Raw genomic sequence first — 20,012 nt, 5'->3', positions numbered from 1 at the left:
GAAAGGAAGCAGTAGTGGCAGAGGATCACAGATATTTTTCATTTCAGCCCTTGGTTCTGAACATTCTCTAGCCCACCCTCTGTGATACCACATTCCTGTTTTCTATAAAGACTTCAGGTTGCTCAAGTAAGTTTCAACAGAAGAATCTATTTGTCATTTCTATCAATTAAGCACAAAAGGTAGTATAGTTTCCAAATTACATTCAACCCTATCCATTCCCAGATGATTTTCACCATCCTGTGTCTATGTAAATAACTTTATTGTCTTTAAAAAACTAATTACGAGGCCAAACTCTTAGTCCTATTGGCCTCCATGATTTTCCTTTCGAAATTGCCCTTCCCCTGTTAAAGTCATTCAAATCATCCACCATTAGGCTACTTTTAATGCTATTCTTGGAACACTTGACTCATTCCCATATTTTCCTACAGAAATTCTCAATCAAATACTGGTCAGTAAGGACTGGTCTTTTAGTGAAGGAATGCATGAGAATCTAAATTGGGCCATTTGTATTTCCACCTCCATAGAATACTGTGTTTTAGTTTTGGCTTCTCCCTCAGAGCAACTGTTTATGTATAATGTTGGATCTAGCATTCTGTGCTCAGAATATTTTTATTAGTTTTCAAAATTCCTTAAAAACTACAAATTTTTCAGATATGAGATTTTCTAATAAAACAAGAAGCAGTACCTGGCAGTCAAAAATTCTAAACTATAGGTCAAGAAACACGAGGAAAAATAAATGTACAGTAAAAAATTTCAAAATGCTTAGTGTCATGGGGAAACAAAGACTTGATAAAACAAGAAAAAAAAAAAACCTTCCTGTACCCAGGCAGTCCAGTAGTTTGAAGAGAAAACAAAACTGAGTATAAGTTCATAATGTCCCTTATATAGATGCTCAATTGTATCAACATAACATGGTATATGTGCACATGGACTACCATTCCAATAATGTAATTCCAAGCCTTCTGTCATCTTGCTCATTTCAAACCTATGGCACTACAGACACAATTAAGAGAGGTTCCCCCTCCAATCTTGATAGCAATGTAGTGTCTAAGAACAACTTTCAAAAAGAAAAACTATGGAGTTATAGACAGGTTTCTCAGGAAAACTCTAATCCAGAGTTGACACATAAGAAAAACTGGTTTTCTACATGAGATCATCTCAATGTAGTCACAGGAACAAGAGAATGCACAGGCTGACAGTTCAGTCAAGAGCTGGCAACTTGTTACCTATGGGATCATAGAATTAATCAAACTCTCTGGATGACGTTTACTAAAGTAGTAAGACACTTAGTCACAAGGATATAAAAGCTTTAAAATGTATGATTATATTAATGCATCATGGACACTAAATAAATCAGATGGAATCAGTGAAGAACACAATATTCAATAAACATTAGTTCTTTTTTCTGCTTCTAATTATAAGTTAACATTCATATTCAAAGACCTTAAAATCTTACCCTGATGAAAAGACATCTTCAGGCTGATTTCCTATAATTGAATGAAAAGTAGACATATTTCAGTCGATTATATTAGTCTATAAAATATCATAGGGTAAATCTTCTAGAGTAAAAAATCTTCTAGGGTAAATAATAACTATGGAACTGGAATATAACAAATGCATCAGGAAATCTTCACCTCGTTTGGATTTATTGAATAAAAGAATGAAAGAAATTATCAGCATTTGATACCTCAAAGTAGGTGACCATGTATACTGACAACAATTCCAACTAGTGGCAAATAGTGTCATTGCCAGAATCAGTGCCTATCATAAATAAATAGCAAAGAGAGTAGTTTTCTGGAAGAACGGTACCAGGATCAATTTGAAGACAGCATAAATATTTTTTTGTTATAACACAACAAATATTCCCCAGATACACAGCTGCAATCCTTCAGGTAGGGATGAAACAACCTATCAGAGAGAACCTGAGGCAATGATCATTGTACTTATCAATCTCCCCTAAAATTATGGAAACCTATCTGGACAAGGTTTCTCATAAAGACTTGCAAGGTATCAGGAAAGAGAGGTAAGGTGAAATCAATGCTGCCTACCCTCCCGATCTCCTCTGTGGTTAGGTTCTAATGAGCTCTTTTAGATATGGTGTAGTTCTCATACTTACCTATGATGCAATAAGGTAGAAGCTCAATTGCTCTTGTCACCTTTGGACATAACTACTGGTAAGATCCCCTCCTTAAGAATATATCTATTCTGCACATGGCTAAAATACAGAAGATTAAAAGTATGTACTAGGAAGGCTAGGTCAGAGAAAGTTGCTTTGGAGGTTTGTTTATTATAAAACTATCAATCCATATGTAGGTATCTACATATATATCACTTAATAACTCACTTAAGGTCTTTCTACTGGGATAGAAACCTAGTTCCCTATGGTGGTATTTTATTTGTGCTGAAATGCGATTTTATTTGTATGTTAATAAAGATGCCTGGAGATCAGAAGTAAAACTGAGCCATTAAGCAGAAGTCAGGTGGTGGTGGCACATACCCTTAATCCAATCCCATGGCAGGCAGAGTCTCTGTGTGGTCAAGGACACAGCCAAGGAGTGGTGACCTGAACCCTTAATCCCAGTACCAACCATAGAGACCTGGAGGTCTGTATAGACAGGCAGTGACAGGAAAGTCATGTGGTTGGGTTTAGAGCCAATGAGAAGGCAGAACAGAAAGGCAATAAAAAGACAAGTCACACAGGAAGAAGGTCTCTCTCTCTAGAGAAGAGACAGCAGCCAGGTATTAAGATAAGGCTGTCTTGGCTCTTCACTAGTGCTCTGATCTCTTGGACTTTTAACTCTGTATTTGGCTCTGTGTTTCTTATTTACTAAGACCATTTAGAATTTTGTCTACAGTTCTCCTTTTATATAAAATAAGAAAGACCACACATGGTGAGATCCTATCGACATTACCCTTGAGAAAGTATCTTCCCATGGAAAATGAAGACTAGAAATGTGCCCAAGTGGCAGAGCACCTGTCTTGCAAAAATAGGGTAAAAGTTAAAATGGGGTTGTGGATGGATAGTCAAGTATTCTCTGGTGTATGAGTGGCTTCATATTTACTGATAAACACTATAGATATTAACCACACACAATAAAAACAGAATTTAAATCTGGAATTAGTAGACTAGTTTCTTCTTTTTTTCCCCAAAGAAGAGGTTCATGATTTGCTTCATGTGTAGTATTCACACTCTAAAGGTTACTGCATATGGGAAAAAATCATGTGAAAGACTTGACTACAGTTTGGAAAAGTATGACCTCTGGAGATTGCCTTTTGGCAGTCAAGGGTCAGTTTGGCAACACAAAGCAGGAAGACAAAAATAAACAAAAATAAAAATAAAAATAGGGTCATTGGAGTAACAAATACATAGAGTACCTCCTTCTTAAAGTATGAAACCTTGAGTTCAACACCTCACAGATAAGAATATTAATTTCTAATTATACATTTAGGAACCAGACCGTTGCCATACAGTAGAGCCAGAAGTAATAACCATGTATATAAACATTTCAGTAACACTATATGATGTATTTGTTTAAATGAAAGAATTTGAATACAAAATTACCATTATTTTAGGTTTTGTGCCACCTTTATTGAATAAGTCTCTTTTTTTTTGTCACCCCCCAAAAAACTGCCCTCAGTAAACTCACACCTGCTCCAGATCCAAGCTGACAACCCTCTTTGTTTGTGAGCCACCATTGTTGGGCAATTCTCTTTTTCCATTTCCCATCCTATTATCTCCTACTACTATCTCCAAACCCACATGCCTTGCTTGAGAAATGCAGCAGGCATGGCCACCATGTTTCCTAGCTACCTTTGCTAGTTAGGTGGCTATTTCATTTTCTCTGGAAGCCAACAATCCTATTCCAGACCCAAAGTTGTGAACCCTCTGTTGCAGGAATCCTAAATGTTATTTTAATTAAAAAAAAAAATGGAGCCAGATATTGGGGAAAATGCTGAAAGATCAGAGAAACAAAGAAACAAGTCATAGCCAAGTCTAACCTCGCCAACTCCAGGAATCCTCTGACTGAATGCCTCTGAGTCCTCAGCTGAAAGCTCTCCAGCTGAAAAGCCTCTAGACAAAAGGGGTTCCAGCCAAAAAGCCTTTAGTTCCTGTCTCCTCATGCCTTATATACCTTTCTCCACCCAGCCATCACTTCCTTCCTAGTGTTGGGATTAAAGGCATGTGACTTCTCAGTAATGGGATTAAGGGTTGGTGCCACCACTGCTTGGCTCTGTTTCTCTCCTAGACTGATTAAATCTCACGTAGTCCAAGGTGGATATAACTCACAGAGATCCAGATGGATCTCTGCCTCCCGAGTGCTAGGATTAAAGACGTGTGGCACCACTGCCTGACCTCTACATTTAATCTAGTGGCTTGTTCTGTCCTCTTATCTTCAAGCAAATTTTATTAGAGTACACAATATATCACAACCTTTTCTGGGTAAGTCACTTCTTCCCTGTTCTGCCCCCACATTTTTTGTTTGTGGCTGTCACCATACACAGAAGACTAGGTCCAGATCAATGGCTGCAATAGATATAATACTGAAAATTTCAGCATCCCAATTAGAAAGTTCAGAGAAAAACCTTACCAATATAACGAATCAAACAAAAGATAGAATATGAGAATCTAAAGAAAAAGTAGAAAATCTATAATTAATTAGCAAATAATATAAAAAAAAGAAAAAAAAGCCATGCTAGAAGACCAGGCAAGAAATTTGAGATACTATCAAAGGCTCAAATCTTTGAATTCTATTGGCATACATGAGGAAACAGTATTCTCAATCAATAGCATAGACAAGATTAATAGAAAGATCACAGAGGAATTCTTCATCCAAGTAAGGAAATATATATACACACTGATACAAGAATCAAACAAAACCCAACCAGACAAGATCAGAAAAAGAAAACTCCAAAGCATATGATAGTAACACCACCAAATATACAAGACTAGGAAAAATATTGAAAGCTTAAGAAAAGAAAGTATACAAGTCATTTAGAAATGAACATGCCCAGGGCAACAGCTGAATTATTAAATAAAACTCTGAAAAGCAGAAGAACCTGAAGCAATGAACTTCAAATACTACAAGGCCATGCATGTCAACCAGGACTCATGTGCCCAGTGAATCTGTCTGCCATAGCTGAAGAGGAAACACTTCCATGATACAAGCAGCCTGAAACAGTCATAGCAAATAATAAATTCTAAACAGACTACTAAATGTAATACTTCTAACTGAAGAGAGGAGTAAGTACAAGAGGAGACTTTTAGAAAGAAAACAAGCAAAGCTATAATTTAAGGAAATACAAAGGGCATCTAACAACACAAAACAACAGGAAAATAAAACACTGCAATCTAAGTACAACTTTCAATAACGAATCCAGATATCAATGGCCTCAACACTCCAGTCAAAAGACAAAGGCTACCTAGACAAATTAAGAAACAAAATCCAACTATCTATTGTCTATGAAAAGTCCCATCTTAGTTTAAAAGTCAAGCACCCTCTTACAATGAATGGATGCAAAATGTATTCTCAAAATGTATTCTAAGCAAACACTGTCAGGAAGCAAGCAGGTGTCGGCATACCTGAAAAATCATTTTCAAACTAAAATGAAGCAGAAGAGACAAAGATGTGCACTTCATACTAATTAAAGTGTCAACAAATACAAAATAGAATACTTACACACACACACACACACACACACACACACACACACACACACACATATATATATATATATATATATATATATATATATATATATATATATATATATATATATGCAGGTGCACCCAACTTCACAAGAAACCTAATGGAACAAAAGGCACAGATCAACACAGACGCAATAACATTATGTGATTGCAAACACCGATTTTTCCAATTGATTGGTCATCCAGCCCAAATACATACAATCTCAGAATTAAATGACATCTTCCTTCAATTGACCTAACCAATAATTAAATATTCCACCTCAACACCAAAGAATATATATTCCACTCAGCAGCACAAAGAGGCTCCTCTTAAATAGAGCATATGCCTAGAGACAAAGGAAACTTTAAGAAATACGGAAAATTGAAATAATGCCATGTACAGTATGCAACCATTGAGTCATAAAAGTTAAAATTGACAGCAAAATAAACTCCAGTATGCATATAAACAAATAAATGACCTAATGATCCAAGTCAAGAATTTGAAGAAAAACAAACAAGAACAAACCAAACCCCCAAACAGTAGATAGTAAGAAATAATAAAAAGTAAATGAATTAAATAGAAAAAAAGAAAACTGTACAAAGAACTAATGAATCTAATAGCTATTTTTCTGAGAAGATAAAGATGACCCACTGACTCCTTCATCAAGATTCTCTTGAGTCCCACACCAGAATGTAGACATGAAGCAGAGATCAGCAGAGTCTAGGGATCCCAGTCTCAGTTGATAAATCAACATTACAACTCCAGCATCTCTAGCTCAGGGAACATCACAGAACAGGCAGAGGGAAAGACTGCAAACATCAGGAAGTCTGCTGTGAAACAGTCTCTCATGGAAATGGCTACATTAACAAGATCTGAACAGAGACAATATCAATAGACATGCTAAGGAAGAAGTAGGGAGGAATCTCCGAGGGCCATGCTCCTGGACAAGGAATTGCAGGAAACTAATGACTGCTGAGATAGGGATAGTGAGTCTCTCTCAGACAGGAACCCCTAATTGCTTGACTGATGAAATTGTAGTCAGCACTGAAACCATGTAACTACAAACAAGAAAACTGAACTCAGTAGGTTGTAGTTACACATTTGTGTCTCTGTGTGTGAATGAGTGCATTGAAGAGTAATTATAAGGGAAGAAGAGACTATCAATTTGAGACCTGCGGGGACATGGAAGAAGCGGGAGTGTGGGGAGAGTGCTGGAGGGAAGAAAGGGAAGTGGGAAAGTGATCTAATTGTACTTTAGTTAAAATCTATAGAAAAGAAAACATTCCTTTAATAACATACACAGGAAAGGAAATCATAAAAGGATTGAATATTGTGTCTTGTTTAGCCATACAAATCATGTTTTCTATGGTATGTATGACAAAGTAATTGTGTTCACTTACTGCAATGCATTCATTTTTACTGTGAGAAAATAATGTGGGTTTTTTTATAATGTGTGTGGGTAGCTAAGAAGACAACTTAGAAGTTAACAGCATGCTTTGCTCTTCAAGAGGACCTGTGTTCTGCTCTCAGAACCTATGTGGTATTTTACAATCACCTGTAACTCCAGTTCCAAAGAATACAACACCATCTTCTCTCTCCCACAAGCACCAGACATGAACATGGTGCACATGCCTGGTGTACATGCAGGCAAAAGCACTCACACATGAAATAAAATAAACAAATAAAATGAATTACAATACAGTGTAGTGGAACTATTAATGAAGTAGACACTATGTCAACGTTTTTAGAAAAAAAAAATGTATGAAGTACACTAAAATGTGCTGTGGGCTGGGGAGAGGCTGGCATCTCATCACAGTATGGTAGTTTAAAAAATATTTTTACATGCAAGTATGTAATTCTGGTGCAAAACTGAGAAACTTTTTAACCAAGCAGTTTCATACAACTAATTTCTTAAACAATTCAGCCGTCAATAGGCACTTGGTTTTTAAAACTGCCTAGGAGGAGCTGGAGAGAGGAATGTAAAGGAGGAAAGGATATTAATTCTATCATAATTTAAATGCATTTTAAAAATAAAAACTGCTCTTTGCGAGTGAAGGGGAAGGGGAACACTCATCCACTCACCCAAAGGTAAGGGCATACAAACATATAACCACTATGGAAATCTGTTTGGCCATTATTCAAGAAGCTGGTTATGGATCCACCTCAAGATCCAGCTACACCATTCTTGGGTATATACCCAGATAATATCTAATTACAGAGAATTGAAAAATTCTAAATGCAACATTTTTAATCTAAAGAAGGGCTACAGAGAAGGAAACTTCAAAAGACTTACGTGTGAAGGTATTTTGTTGTTTCCAGAGAAGTAAGTCGTGCTGAATAATCACCATTTTTCTGCCAAGTATGGAAATGGTGGTAAACAACGTTATTATTTTAATATGGATGGAAAACCATTTATCAATATATTAAATATTTAAGATATTTCAAAGACAATATAAGATTCCATCAAGTCATCTGGACATACCCTTCGAATTTATTAGTTCTAAAAGATTTTACAAAGTGTCTCATTTTAGAAGGAAAGAACAGTGTGAGATGGTGTAGATTTACTATGGTTCAAATCATCTGGATTAACTTGACAGGATGGAAAATGCCCTAATATAGGAAGGAGTCCTAAGTATTCTTGCTCTGGGAAAGTGTTTCCTTAGGCTCCAACTTAAGTTTCCAAAAACTCAGGATTTCCCTACTTTAGTTTAAAAGTTTGCTATGAAAATTTCACCACCTAAAAACAGGCACAGAAATAGCAAAGCAGTATCTAACTTGCTTCTCAGTCTTGATCTGATTAGAATCCTAAATGAAAGCACTCTGTAATTCATGAATGGACCTATTATCAAATGCTACAGAATTCAGAATTTGATATTACTGAAATAAAGAGTAAGCCCATGGTGAGAACACTAATGAATTCCAAGACATAGGTTGCTCTATTGCTGGTCTTCCTTTAGCCAAGAAGGAAACAATGATCTGAGTTTTGTCATAATGATCCTGAATCGCCATGCTTACCATCAACCTACATGGAAGACAAAAATCATTTTTTATACATGTTATAAGTATACTCATGGGCTGTGATGGGGCTTAAATACTGAATACAGTTAATATAATTTAGATTCACAGAATTGTATTCCGTGTCTTCCTTCTGAGGCAGAGTTGTGAAATATCCTGAAATCTTGAGGTAAAGATTCAAGTATCTTGAAAAATGTTCCTTTTCACAGAAAAAGCACTTAGTGGGCCAATCACTTTCTGTCATCTTCCCTGGGAAAGGCGCTAGAGGTCTGTCACAAACACAGATTGTGCTACAGAGGATGATACAAAGGAACCCTTGCCTACAGATTACTATGAAAGAAAGAAAGCTCTGGCCTCTTTCTGCAAGTGCTTGGATTCATGGGATAATTTAGTATATCTGCAAACCCATTTGATGGCTGAAAAGAGAGACTCCTCCAAAGTATCGTGCCATGATGGTCTTCTAGGATACTGGAGTGCTTTGAATAAGTGATAAGGTTCAGATGCCTAGCAACAGCTTTGGAGAAATCTTAAGAGTTTTAGCTGCCAGAGAACACTGTTATATTAGGAGAAAATTTGAATTTTCAAGCACATAGTTGAATTTTCAACTACCCTTTCCTCATGGCTCCATAACTATTATGATAAAGATACAGATCAGTAGGTACAACCTGATAATCAAGTTTATTTAACACTGGACTAAAAGACAGGTGTAATCACATTAAATCCCCATGAATAAATGCTTCCTAAGTTTTCCTCATGTATGCCATATCTATCTGATATATGTAGGAATTTTTACTTTCTTGGACTGAGGGAGCATGTTAGATTGTTGAGCATTCAGGCAATAAGTTCGATGAAATATTTGGAAGATAAGTGTGAAGATTTTCTATCAAACTACAAGTATTTAGATTCAAAGAAGTAACTCAAAAACTAAAATTCTGTGCCATGCATTGCTTTATTTTTGGAACGACCAGAGCATGCTGGGATCTTGAAAGATAAAGATATTAAGGCTTCCAAAAGAGAGTTTAGCCATGAAGTTGAGTGGTAAAATAAACGCCTCATACATTCAAGCCCCTGAGTGTGATTCTCAGCATCATCATAGATCAGTCTTGAGATTAAGACTCTTGCACACCCGTTGCTATTCTGACCAATCTATCCCTTTGCTTGTCTCATGGCAAGTGGAGTTGACTAAAATGCTTCCATTCCAAAAGCATTTAAATAATGAAGTCACGCTTGGTTAAAATACAACATTGGTAAATATTTCATGTCTAAATTTAGTTTCAATTAGCGTTTTAACTTCTGGACTTACGTTTTGCGTTTCCCCATAATGGCATAATAAAGAGCACTCCATCCAAATGTGTCCTTTAACTGGTGATCAACACCATTCTTCAGTAAAATTTCAACCATAATTTCACAATCCCATCTAACAGTATACATGAGTGTTGTTCTAGAATGACAGAGGCAATTCAATTACTTAAATGGTGAACTGTATACATTTTACCATATAAGTATAAGGCCTTTGTGTGAAGAATGGACCATTAACTAAGTAGCCTTAAGCATCCTGAAAGCAGAGTTCAGATTCCTAAAATATGTCCAAGGCTAAAACTAGAAAACAAGCAGAAAACTTCTTAGCCCACTATGATACTTTATAGAGTAGAATTTGTATTTTAAATTGTTTATGGTGAATAACTGTTTGGAGAAAACTGACCAGAAGTACAGAAAGCTTTATATGAAAAAGAACACCATTTCCTTCCTATTCTATTAAAATACAATTCACTGTTAAATATGGAATCGCAATTTGTGTAAAATGATAGTAATAATGTTATCAAATAATTTTAATGTTAAAAATGAATGTTTTCAATTCCTGATACTAATATCATGCCATATATGTAAGTTTACAACTACCATTCATGTATCATCCTTCTCTGCACACCACCAAAAGTATTTGAAGATTAAAGGGTGTTCACAAGGTTGTGTGACTGCAAACTTGAAAACACTGGAACTGACACTGTAAATGTACAATCTAATATAAATGCTATCAACTCATAGAAGATCATATGGCAGTCAAAATAAAAATCAAAATAAAAACCTCTCATTATGAAAGGGAATATGAACCTGACTATCGTTCTTTGGCATAACCATTTCATGTAATAGATATTTTTAGATATGTAACTGATGTTTTATTGACTTTTTCTAATCTAGTCCCATAACACATTTGAAATGAATGATTTTTACTATTCTAGACTATTTTCAACACAAGTAGTGTTTTAAAAATGCAAAGTGTAGTACCTTAGATATTGATCAGATACGTGAAGATTCGCACCGTGTGTGATTAGGTATGCTGCCATGCGGGGTTTCCTTTCTCGGAGTGCTAGCAGCAGAGGGGTCAACCCATCCTGTAATGATATCAATTAATCATTCGCAATACCGCATATTTCACAACTGAACTGAAAATCATATATGTAGCCCTGTGATCGTAATGTTTACCATAGACTTGACCGCAGTAGTCTTTTCCTTATTAGCCTAATGCACCTGCTAACGATCCTCAAGATTGCAATGTTCTAACCATGGCTACGGTTGTCACAAAGTCCTCTAGTCCATTACAGAACTCATGTGACACCCATGGACCTGTGGTTCCTGTCACAGAAGTTGTCATGGTACTTTGAAGCCATGGCACTCTCCCCTCAGAGTTTATCTGAAGAGACACACACCGACACACAGTGGCAAAGGTGTTAGATCCTAAGTTGCATGGATGAGCAAAATTGTCTTTCCTATGTCAGAAATTCTCCTGTATTTCAAAAGACAGTTATGTGGCAGATGTAGCATTTCCCAACAGAAAAATTCAATTAAGGACGATGACAAAACTATGGAATTGTCCAGTATTTAAAACCTGATTTCTGAAGTACTGTTTGGCAAATCTTCTGTGGGGCAAATATCAGTCAGCAACAGCAGAAGTTGTTTCACAGGCACAATTCTCAGAGTATTGTAATGATGTGGTATTTGCTGAGGACACAGAGGAAGCTCTTCGTGATTCTCCATTCAGGAAGGGCCAAGGGTAACAATGTCTGCCTCTTGCTCGGAACAGGTCACCAAAGAAATGACCTCAAAGTGAGTAAGATCTCAAAGAATCTTTTTTTTTTTTTTTGAACTCACAAAGATCCACCTGTCTCTGCCTCCCGAGTGCTGGAATTAAAGGCGTGTGCCACCACCGCCCAACTCAAAGAATCTTTGATTGCTTACCTTGAAATGTATTCTGTCCTGTTACAAGTTGAAAACGGTCTTAGTGTTTAGAAAATCCAGTACATTTTTAAAATGTTTTTATTTATATTATTTTTAGACAGTTTCCTACATGAGATCTGTATTTACATAGTTTCTACACCCTCACTCCTCCAGCTCCCCCTAACTCCCTGTGAAATTCAGGACCTGTTTTTTATTACTGTCACACACATGTGTATTATGTACAACCTACTGGTTCCATGTAATGTGAGCAGACTCTCTTTTTTATGTCTCTGCCTCTCCTTTTCTCTTTCCCTCCCCCTCTGTCTCTCTCTTCCTGTATGTGTGTTGGTTTGTGTGTGTGTGTGTGTGTGTGTGTCCATGTGTGTGCATGTGCATGTGTGTAAGTGTGTGTGTTTAAGCATGGCCACTGTGGTTGGATAAACTATTGAGGAGTTTAGAGTGTATCCCTGGAGAAAATTGAATTCTACTCTCAGCAGTTATGGATAATGGGCAACTCTTGATTTACGAGTGTAGTTTTGAAGTTTCCCCTATCAAGTGTTTGCATGTCAACTGGTGTTTTCCTTGTGCACGTCTTCTTTAGGCAACCATATTATTGAGATTTCATAGATGAATTATCCCTTTTGTATCTAGAAGACACTTTTCTGCAACAGTCATCCTGGTCACTGGAACTCAGAGTTTTTTGTTTGTTTGTTTGTTTGTTTTTTCAGAACTTTCTTTCTCAGTGTCACCCGAAACTTAAGTGTGGGTGTTGTATTGTAGATGTAGGATTGTGGTAGGCACCCATGGTCCTTTGGTCTTTGCATTTTCACTAGTTGTGGATCTCTGTTATACTCTGTATTTGCTGCATTTTAATCATCATTGCATCTAAGTCCAATTTACTGAGTGACTGTACTGTACTATAGCTAGTGCATACAGATCTGTGTAATGGAAGTTTTAGAGATGGGCAAGGCATTGCTTTCTTTCTGGTTTATATTTTGCTTAGAAAACAACCTAAGCAGGAATCAAAATAGAGCAATAATTTAAAAGTATTTTAAACATTAGAATTCAGAAATGAAGGCACAACCGTAATCCCATCAATAGAGTGCAGGGTATTATTGCAGGAAGATCGTGACTTCTAGGAGAGTCTGGGCTACATAGTGAAACCCTATCTAAAAAATTAATATTGGAAGTCTATGATGATTTTAGGATCATCAATATCAGTGAGATTAAAACGATGTATTGTAATTTACATGAAGTTATGCAACAAGGGGTGAAAAAGCCTTGCCCAACTGCACAGCTAACAAAATACACAGTGCCAGGCAGGTAAAAATTCCCTAGACTTTTTGGGAGTTCCAGACATTTCCCAAACAATATGAGCTACTGCCAGTGCTCTTGGTTGCCTCCAGTCACTCAAGTGTAAGGTCTTGCTACAAAAGACACCAAATCCTTTGGAGAAAAGACTAGCAGGAATAAAGCTGGAACTAACCCAGTGATTCTTACCCAAGTACTAGCATCCTGTGGTGCTCTGCAAACTGCCAAGGGAGAAAAGGAATCTTCAGACATCCTAAATTTATATCAAACACTAAGAAATAAGGCTAGTAGACTGAAACACCTGTATCGGCAAAGCAGGTGAAATGGGGGAATACAGCTCTGGTTTGTTAGCAAATAAAACACACTTGGAGGTTGGATTGTGGAAGTACCTCCTGGAGGGAACCATTCCATCATAGGGGCTCAAAAGCAAAATGATTTGATTTGTTATAGTCAGGATGAAGCATAGTTTTAAAAATTCTCCTAGAGATTGAGCGTGCACTGCATTCCTGGAGAAAACGGAGGTTATGAATGGACTGCGCTGTTCCATAGCCCTTGGGATTGTTTACTAAAATTTTAACCTCTGCTGCATGCATACTAATGGATGTGTGGAAATCAAGTGCTTGTAGTGCAATGTACCGTGCTTCAGTTGCAAATATTCCGTCTGTGATAGCAGTTTGAAGGTGAAGTGTCACCCACAGCCTGAAGTGATTTATATCCCAGCACAGCTTGTCAATATTTTGGGTAGGTGTTGAAGCTTTTGGAATTGGATATTTGACGGGTGTGATATTGGTATGTAGGCAGTTTTGGGGTACACCTATTCTGAGTTTTTCAAGAGGCCACTGATTCTGTTTCTGTGGAGATATGAGGAGGAAGGAAGGATTACAAGTTCCTGATACCACAGACAAAGCTATACCCAGCTGCCTATAGGAAGTTATCTTGATGGCTAACCAATGAAGAGAACCCAGCCCCTGGTGGGTGGCACCACAGCCTTGTTTCAGAGCACGGCTGTGTAAGACTTTACAGAGATAGCTGCAGAGTAAGCAAACAGGCATCCTGGACTCATTCATTTCTCCCTCTCTTGAGGATAGATGATATGTCAACAGCTTTCTCAAGATCCTGATTCTGTGCTTTGCCCAGTAATACACAGTAACTTGGAAATGTAAGTCAAATAATCCTTTTAGTCCATTATCTATTTTTATAAATATTTTCCATGGCTCCATAAAAGTAAGCTAAATTCTCTAATACTGATTTCAATAAATTAACATTTACTTCTTCCCCTTTGGAAATAATTTTGAGAGCTATATTCAATGCAATTTAATCGTATTCACCCCTTCCCTTTCACTACTTTCCAAATGCACCCCTCTTCTGTACCCACCCATCTTTCTAACCTTATTGATATAAACCTCCTCTCAAGTCTCTGGGGTCACTGTAGAAGATCAGGTTAAAGCTTGTAAGAGCCAGGTCCACTGGATGACCAAAAGCAAAGAGTGTCTCATGGGCACACCAGCGTAGATGTTCATATGCCATCACAGTCACCGTGAAAACATTCAGAAGACCGTTGGAAGCTCAAGTGACACAAAATGTCATTATGCAAGCAGGAATTTAGCATGAAGTTCTGCTCTGAGCTGAGAACTTCTTGACAGTTATAGCTGCTAGGACTGGATAGTCCTTTTCATTTAAAGGTGTGGCCTGGGTGGACTGAGCATGCTCCAGTGGATGGTCACATACCCAAGAGTATGTGGGCAGCACGAATTGGACTCAATGGGGTAAAAAACAAACTATAACAACATATCTATACTTAGATGGATACCGATCAAGTTATTTCAAAGTGCCAGTCAAGTAATACTTCAACTTCTAAACGTGAAAAAATTGGACCAAGATATGACAACTGTTAAAGCATATAGTTTTCAAATACTTGGGGATTCAATTTAGAAAATTTTTACCTTTGTAGTATCTTCAATGTTTCCCCCAAATTGAAGAAGACTGCTGGCAATATCTGGCCTGTCTACATACACTGCATGGTGGATCGCTGCTTCTCCGTTGCAGTCTTTGATATTGGGATCTGCTCCATTAACAAGTAGGACAGTCACGATCTCTGTCTCCCAGCTTTGTACAGCCTGTGGATATCGTTACCAGGAAAACACTGTCAATTTAAAGAACACACAAGAAACTTCCCCCAGCTTTCACCATGATTTATATTTAAGTGACTTTAATTTTACTTTCATTCTAAACACTTAGATCAACTTAATTACTGAAATTGAAGTCTTTGAAATACCTTCATTAGTGGTGTGGACATTTGATTGTCAAGGGCATTAATCTCACAGCGCTTAAATATCAGAAAACGAACCAGATTGACATGGCCGTAGAAGCACGCAAAGTGGAGCGCAGTTCTGTGGGAATGAGAGACATTTTGAAGGAAAACTGTAAGGCACTATTATCAACATACACAATCACTCTGGCATTTATAAATATTATATAGTATTTAAGTCCATAGACCCATAAAAATATTTAACTTCATTCAAAATTTATTTTTATTTGCTCTTATAATTTACTGTATTTAAAAATTTATTGCAACTATCATTTATCGCAGTGTGAATAATACACACAGCTGTTGCAGCCTAGATAAGTGCTCTATTAGTGAACTACGTAGTAAAGAGCAGCCTATTTGAGCAAAAAGAACATGACTATTGGGTGAACTCATTTTCAGTTTGAATCCTACTCTAGACACTACCATCAACCAACTACTTCTCAGCCTTCCTGTGTTGTGAATTCTTGTCCAGAAAATGGGTGTTAAAAGGAATACTTCTATCAAATTAGGATGACTCAATTAGATTCTTTGCAACTATTCAGAAAATATTCTTCAACAACAACTTAACAATCTTTTCGGTATTTAAGTTATGAATGTTAACACTGTAATAAACATATTTCAAGTCAATGTTAGTTCCATTATCTCTATTTTGTAAATATATTAAGGAGTATAAATTTTAGAGTCTAAGGATATCTCTTCAAAACTTGAGACAAGTTCTGCAATAAACTTATGCTTCTGCTGCCTCAGCCTGCAAAGAGCTTGGATTGTAGATATGACACACCACTGAGCTTGAGATTTGGTTTTTCACGCATTTTAACTCAGCTAAAATTGAAATGTCATTTACAATTCATAATGTACAACAGTGACTGCCAAAACTTAAAGACAATTTTTAATACATAAGATAGCATGTCATTGTGCCATGCATGGTGTCTCTACTAAGTGAAATGTGATATATAATGTGATATACATATACATACATATATACATATCCATAAATATAAAACATTTCTAGACTTTTACTGGATTTTTTAAAGAAAGCTATGAAATGTACTATTGATAAAAACTGAAAATTATCAACAGCAAAATCTAAATGCACAGCAAACTTGGCTTTGATTTTTAAGGAACTTTAATTCAAAGGAAGTAAGTATGGAACTTCAAGTCAAATACATAAGAATGCCCATTTTTGATAATAGTTAAATTCATAGCATACAAAGAAATTAGATGTATGCTATGTCTAACGTCAGTATCTAATATCAATTTCACGAGGGAGATTTAGGACACTGTGGGCCACCTCTAGTAAACCCAAAATTGGGAAAGCAAGACAGTTTGTTGATTTGTAAATCATGAAATTCACTGCAAGTTCCATTCACCTCTATCAGAAGTAAGTAAAGAGGTCAGAAGTAACTCTCAGAGAACTTGGAGCTTGTCAGCACATTGTGTTATTAAAATGGTGGCTGATCAAGGCCACACTGAATAAACTTTCAGAAACATATGAAGTAATGAGTGAAGGAACTTAAGAGAAATTTACGGAGATGGGAGAGTGATATCCCCAGGAAACTAGTGAGAAACAACAAGAAAATGAAGGAGGAGCAGGAAAAGGAGCACACACCCATCTGTCAAGTTTAGATTATTTCTGTTATTTTCAGTGAGGAATATAAATGTTAGTACACACAGATAGAAGATCCATATTGAATGTTTTTGGGTGATTTTAGGTGGGAGGAAGACATTATGAGGAACACTACTTGATCTCTGTAGTTTCTACAGTTTACACAACATTGTGTTTATTAGGTACATTGAAATTAATTCCCATTTCTTTATAGTTTGTTAGATTATTCTATTGTGTATTCGATGCTCCATAAGAAAATGCTCCATAGGGGAATTACGGGGTGACAGTAAACCTGCTGAGCTTTGGTCTTATGGTTCTCCTCCAGAAGAAGAAGATCTGGACACTGGACCTGTGTGATCACGGGTACCAAGGAGACTGTAGTCCAGAAAGCACAGCTGAGTCTCTCCTCACCCCTATTGCCCTCAACAGAGCTAGGAAAGGTAGGCTTCTCCCATCACCCGATTTCCTCAAGGCCCCTCATCCTTATCTTCCAAGTGTTCTTACCGTTTCCCTTCATCCTCATCATTCACATGAAATTGGTTCTTCCTGAGGAGACGCACCACCACTTTGAGCTTTCCCATGCATACTGCCTCATGAAATTGGTTTTCAGGGTCATAAGGCTGGCGGTACCTGTCTTCAGTTCCACAGTGAAAGCAGGACAAGTATCCCGTTCCCCTGCTTGGGCCGTCACAAAACCCCAAGGGGGTTTTCGGCTCCTTCTTAAAGCAGAAGAGCTTCCTCAGGGTGGACAACATAGCTGTGACGACCTTTCTATCAACTCAACACTAAGTAATTTTAGGAAATGATGAACTTTTAACCACTGACCGTCTAACAACCAGAGCCTAACTCTGCGACTCTCACAAGTGCGAGGCTATGGTTTGACCAGTCAAACTGAAGCAGGCAGTTATAGAACAGTCGTTGCTAAGCAACACTGGTAAACAAAAGCAAGCTCGTTCTTCCTCAGGCATAACTGACAGTTTATGGAGCAAATAGTGCTCACTGCGCATGTGCAATATAAGTGTGGCGGTCTCCTGGGCTTTAGTTTGTGTATATCCTGCAAGATCTCGATCTCTTTATTTCTTTATTCCCCACAACAATCTTGCTTGGTACTTACTTTCTTTGTGGGTGTAATTACTCATTATGATATCTTTTTTTGGTTTTGTTCTTGTTTTGCTGAGTGTTTGTTTTTTTATTTCCTTTTTCACTAAGAGGTCAAGGATGGGCTTGTCTTTGTAAGGAAATTTCTCTCTTGAAGCTTCTCCCTGATATTTTTGGTTCAGTGTTCTTTGAATTTTCAGTGTAGTGAAAAGCTGTAAAATTACTATTTTCTGAGCTCAGAAGTGATGGTACACACCTTAATCCCAGCCTTTGGCAGGAGGCAGAGACAAATGGATTTCTGTGAGTTTGAGGTCAGTCTGGTCTAGTGAGCCAGAGCTGCATAGTGAGAACCTCCTTAAGAAAATGAAATGAAAAAATGTTTTTAATTTCACATGATTTCAATACTAAGTGGAGAAGTTTTTATCCAGTCATGTCTGTTGTGATTCTAAATGTATTCTGTGTACTTGGGTCTATTTATTTCTCTTGATATGAGGAAATTTCTGCTGTTGTTTCATAGAACATATTTTCTATCCCTGAATATCTCCACACATTATCTGTAGTGTTAGATACATATATTTGCTGTGTGAGGTACTTTTGAAAGAGAATGTACCCACAGGTTTAGATAATTGAACACTTGTTCCCAGAGGGTAGTGCTAATTGGGGAGGATGTGGAACGTCTGGGAGATGGAGCCTTGTTAGATGACATCCATCCCTGGAGACAGGCCTTGAATGGTCATAGTCTCCGCCCATTGTGATTGCTCTCTGCTTCCTGAGTGTGGTTGGATGGAACCTCTAAGCTTCCTTTTCCTGCCCCAGGTTGACCATTTGTGCTAAGTCTCCCCACCATGATAGACTCCTATGCTTCTGGAACTGAAAGCCTAAATACACTCTTCCTTCTGTAAGATGCTGCTGGTCATGATGTTTTATCACAGAAACAGAAAATTAACAAATGCAATCTCTGAACAGTAGCATCTCAGAGATCATAAAAGATGTGCTCATTACTTTTAATTTATTAGTGTCTAAATATAATAATACACATACCTTAGTATCCCTGATGTTTTTGTACTGGATTTTCACCCTATTGCTGACTCTTTTGAAAGAATTTCTATGCTTTGTGTATAGAGATATATTTCCATTAAAAAAACCTGTAAAAGTGAAATTCCCAATAGCCAGCCACTCCAGTGAGTACATGAGCAACACAAATTGTACTTGGTGTATTTGGAGCTGGGTCACAAATGTTGGATGGTGAACCTGGGAGAACTGGGAAGCTAGTGTGATTGTTACACATTTTTTGAAATTCCCAATAAGCAATACAAATATTATGTTGGAAAAATTACTGTGATAGTTTTCACATTCTTTCTCCTGAATTTCACATCCAAGTTGTGTATTAATTTTCTTATACATTCAGTTGTTTTATGTGTATCTTCACTGTAGTAATGGATGTTTCATTTCTAATTATTTTAAATTTTATTTATATAGTAGTTATTCTTCCCACAGCTCCAGAGAAACTAGGAAACAAGGAGAATCCTAAGAGAGACACATGGATCACCTTGAGAAGGGGAAATAAATGAGTTCTCCATGTGTAAACTGGTGATGGGGGGGCAATATAGGGGAGGGGATTGGGAGATGAAAACATATGGGAACAGGATAGTCAAGCGGGGGGAGGGATGGAGTGGGAGAGCAATGAAAGAGATATTTTGATAGAGAGAGAAATTATGGGTTAAGGAGAAACCTGGTGCTAGGGAAATTCCCAGGAATCCACAAAGACAACCTC

At 37.2% G+C, this 20,012-nt stretch overlaps 1 protein-coding gene across 1 annotated transcript; it reads right to left on the bottom strand.

Moving 5' to 3' along the window:
- Nucleotides 1-1,301: 1,301 nt before the first annotated feature.
- LOC131926173 (ankyrin repeat domain-containing protein 7-like) lies at nucleotides 1,302-18,041 on the bottom strand. The gene is made up of 7 exons (XM_059281459.1): nucleotides 17,645-18,041; nucleotides 15,502-15,616; nucleotides 15,170-15,343; nucleotides 10,986-11,092; nucleotides 10,006-10,143; nucleotides 7,981-8,039; nucleotides 1,302-1,487 (listed from the first exon to the last, which is right to left on the bottom strand). The coding sequence occupies exons 1-7, from the start codon at nucleotides 17,893-17,895 to the stop codon at nucleotides 1,453-1,455; spliced, it is 879 nt and encodes a 292-aa protein (XP_059137442.1). The 5' UTR covers nucleotides 17,896-18,041; the 3' UTR covers nucleotides 1,302-1,452.
- Nucleotides 18,042-20,012: the final 1,971 nt, after the last annotated feature.

Source organism: Peromyscus eremicus, chromosome 16_21, assembly GCF_949786415.1.
Source record: "Peromyscus eremicus chromosome 16_21, PerEre_H2_v1, whole genome shotgun sequence".
Taxonomy (NCBI): domain Eukaryota; kingdom Metazoa; phylum Chordata; class Mammalia; order Rodentia; family Cricetidae; genus Peromyscus; species Peromyscus eremicus.
This window is presented reverse-complemented; position numbering and strand designations above follow the sequence as displayed.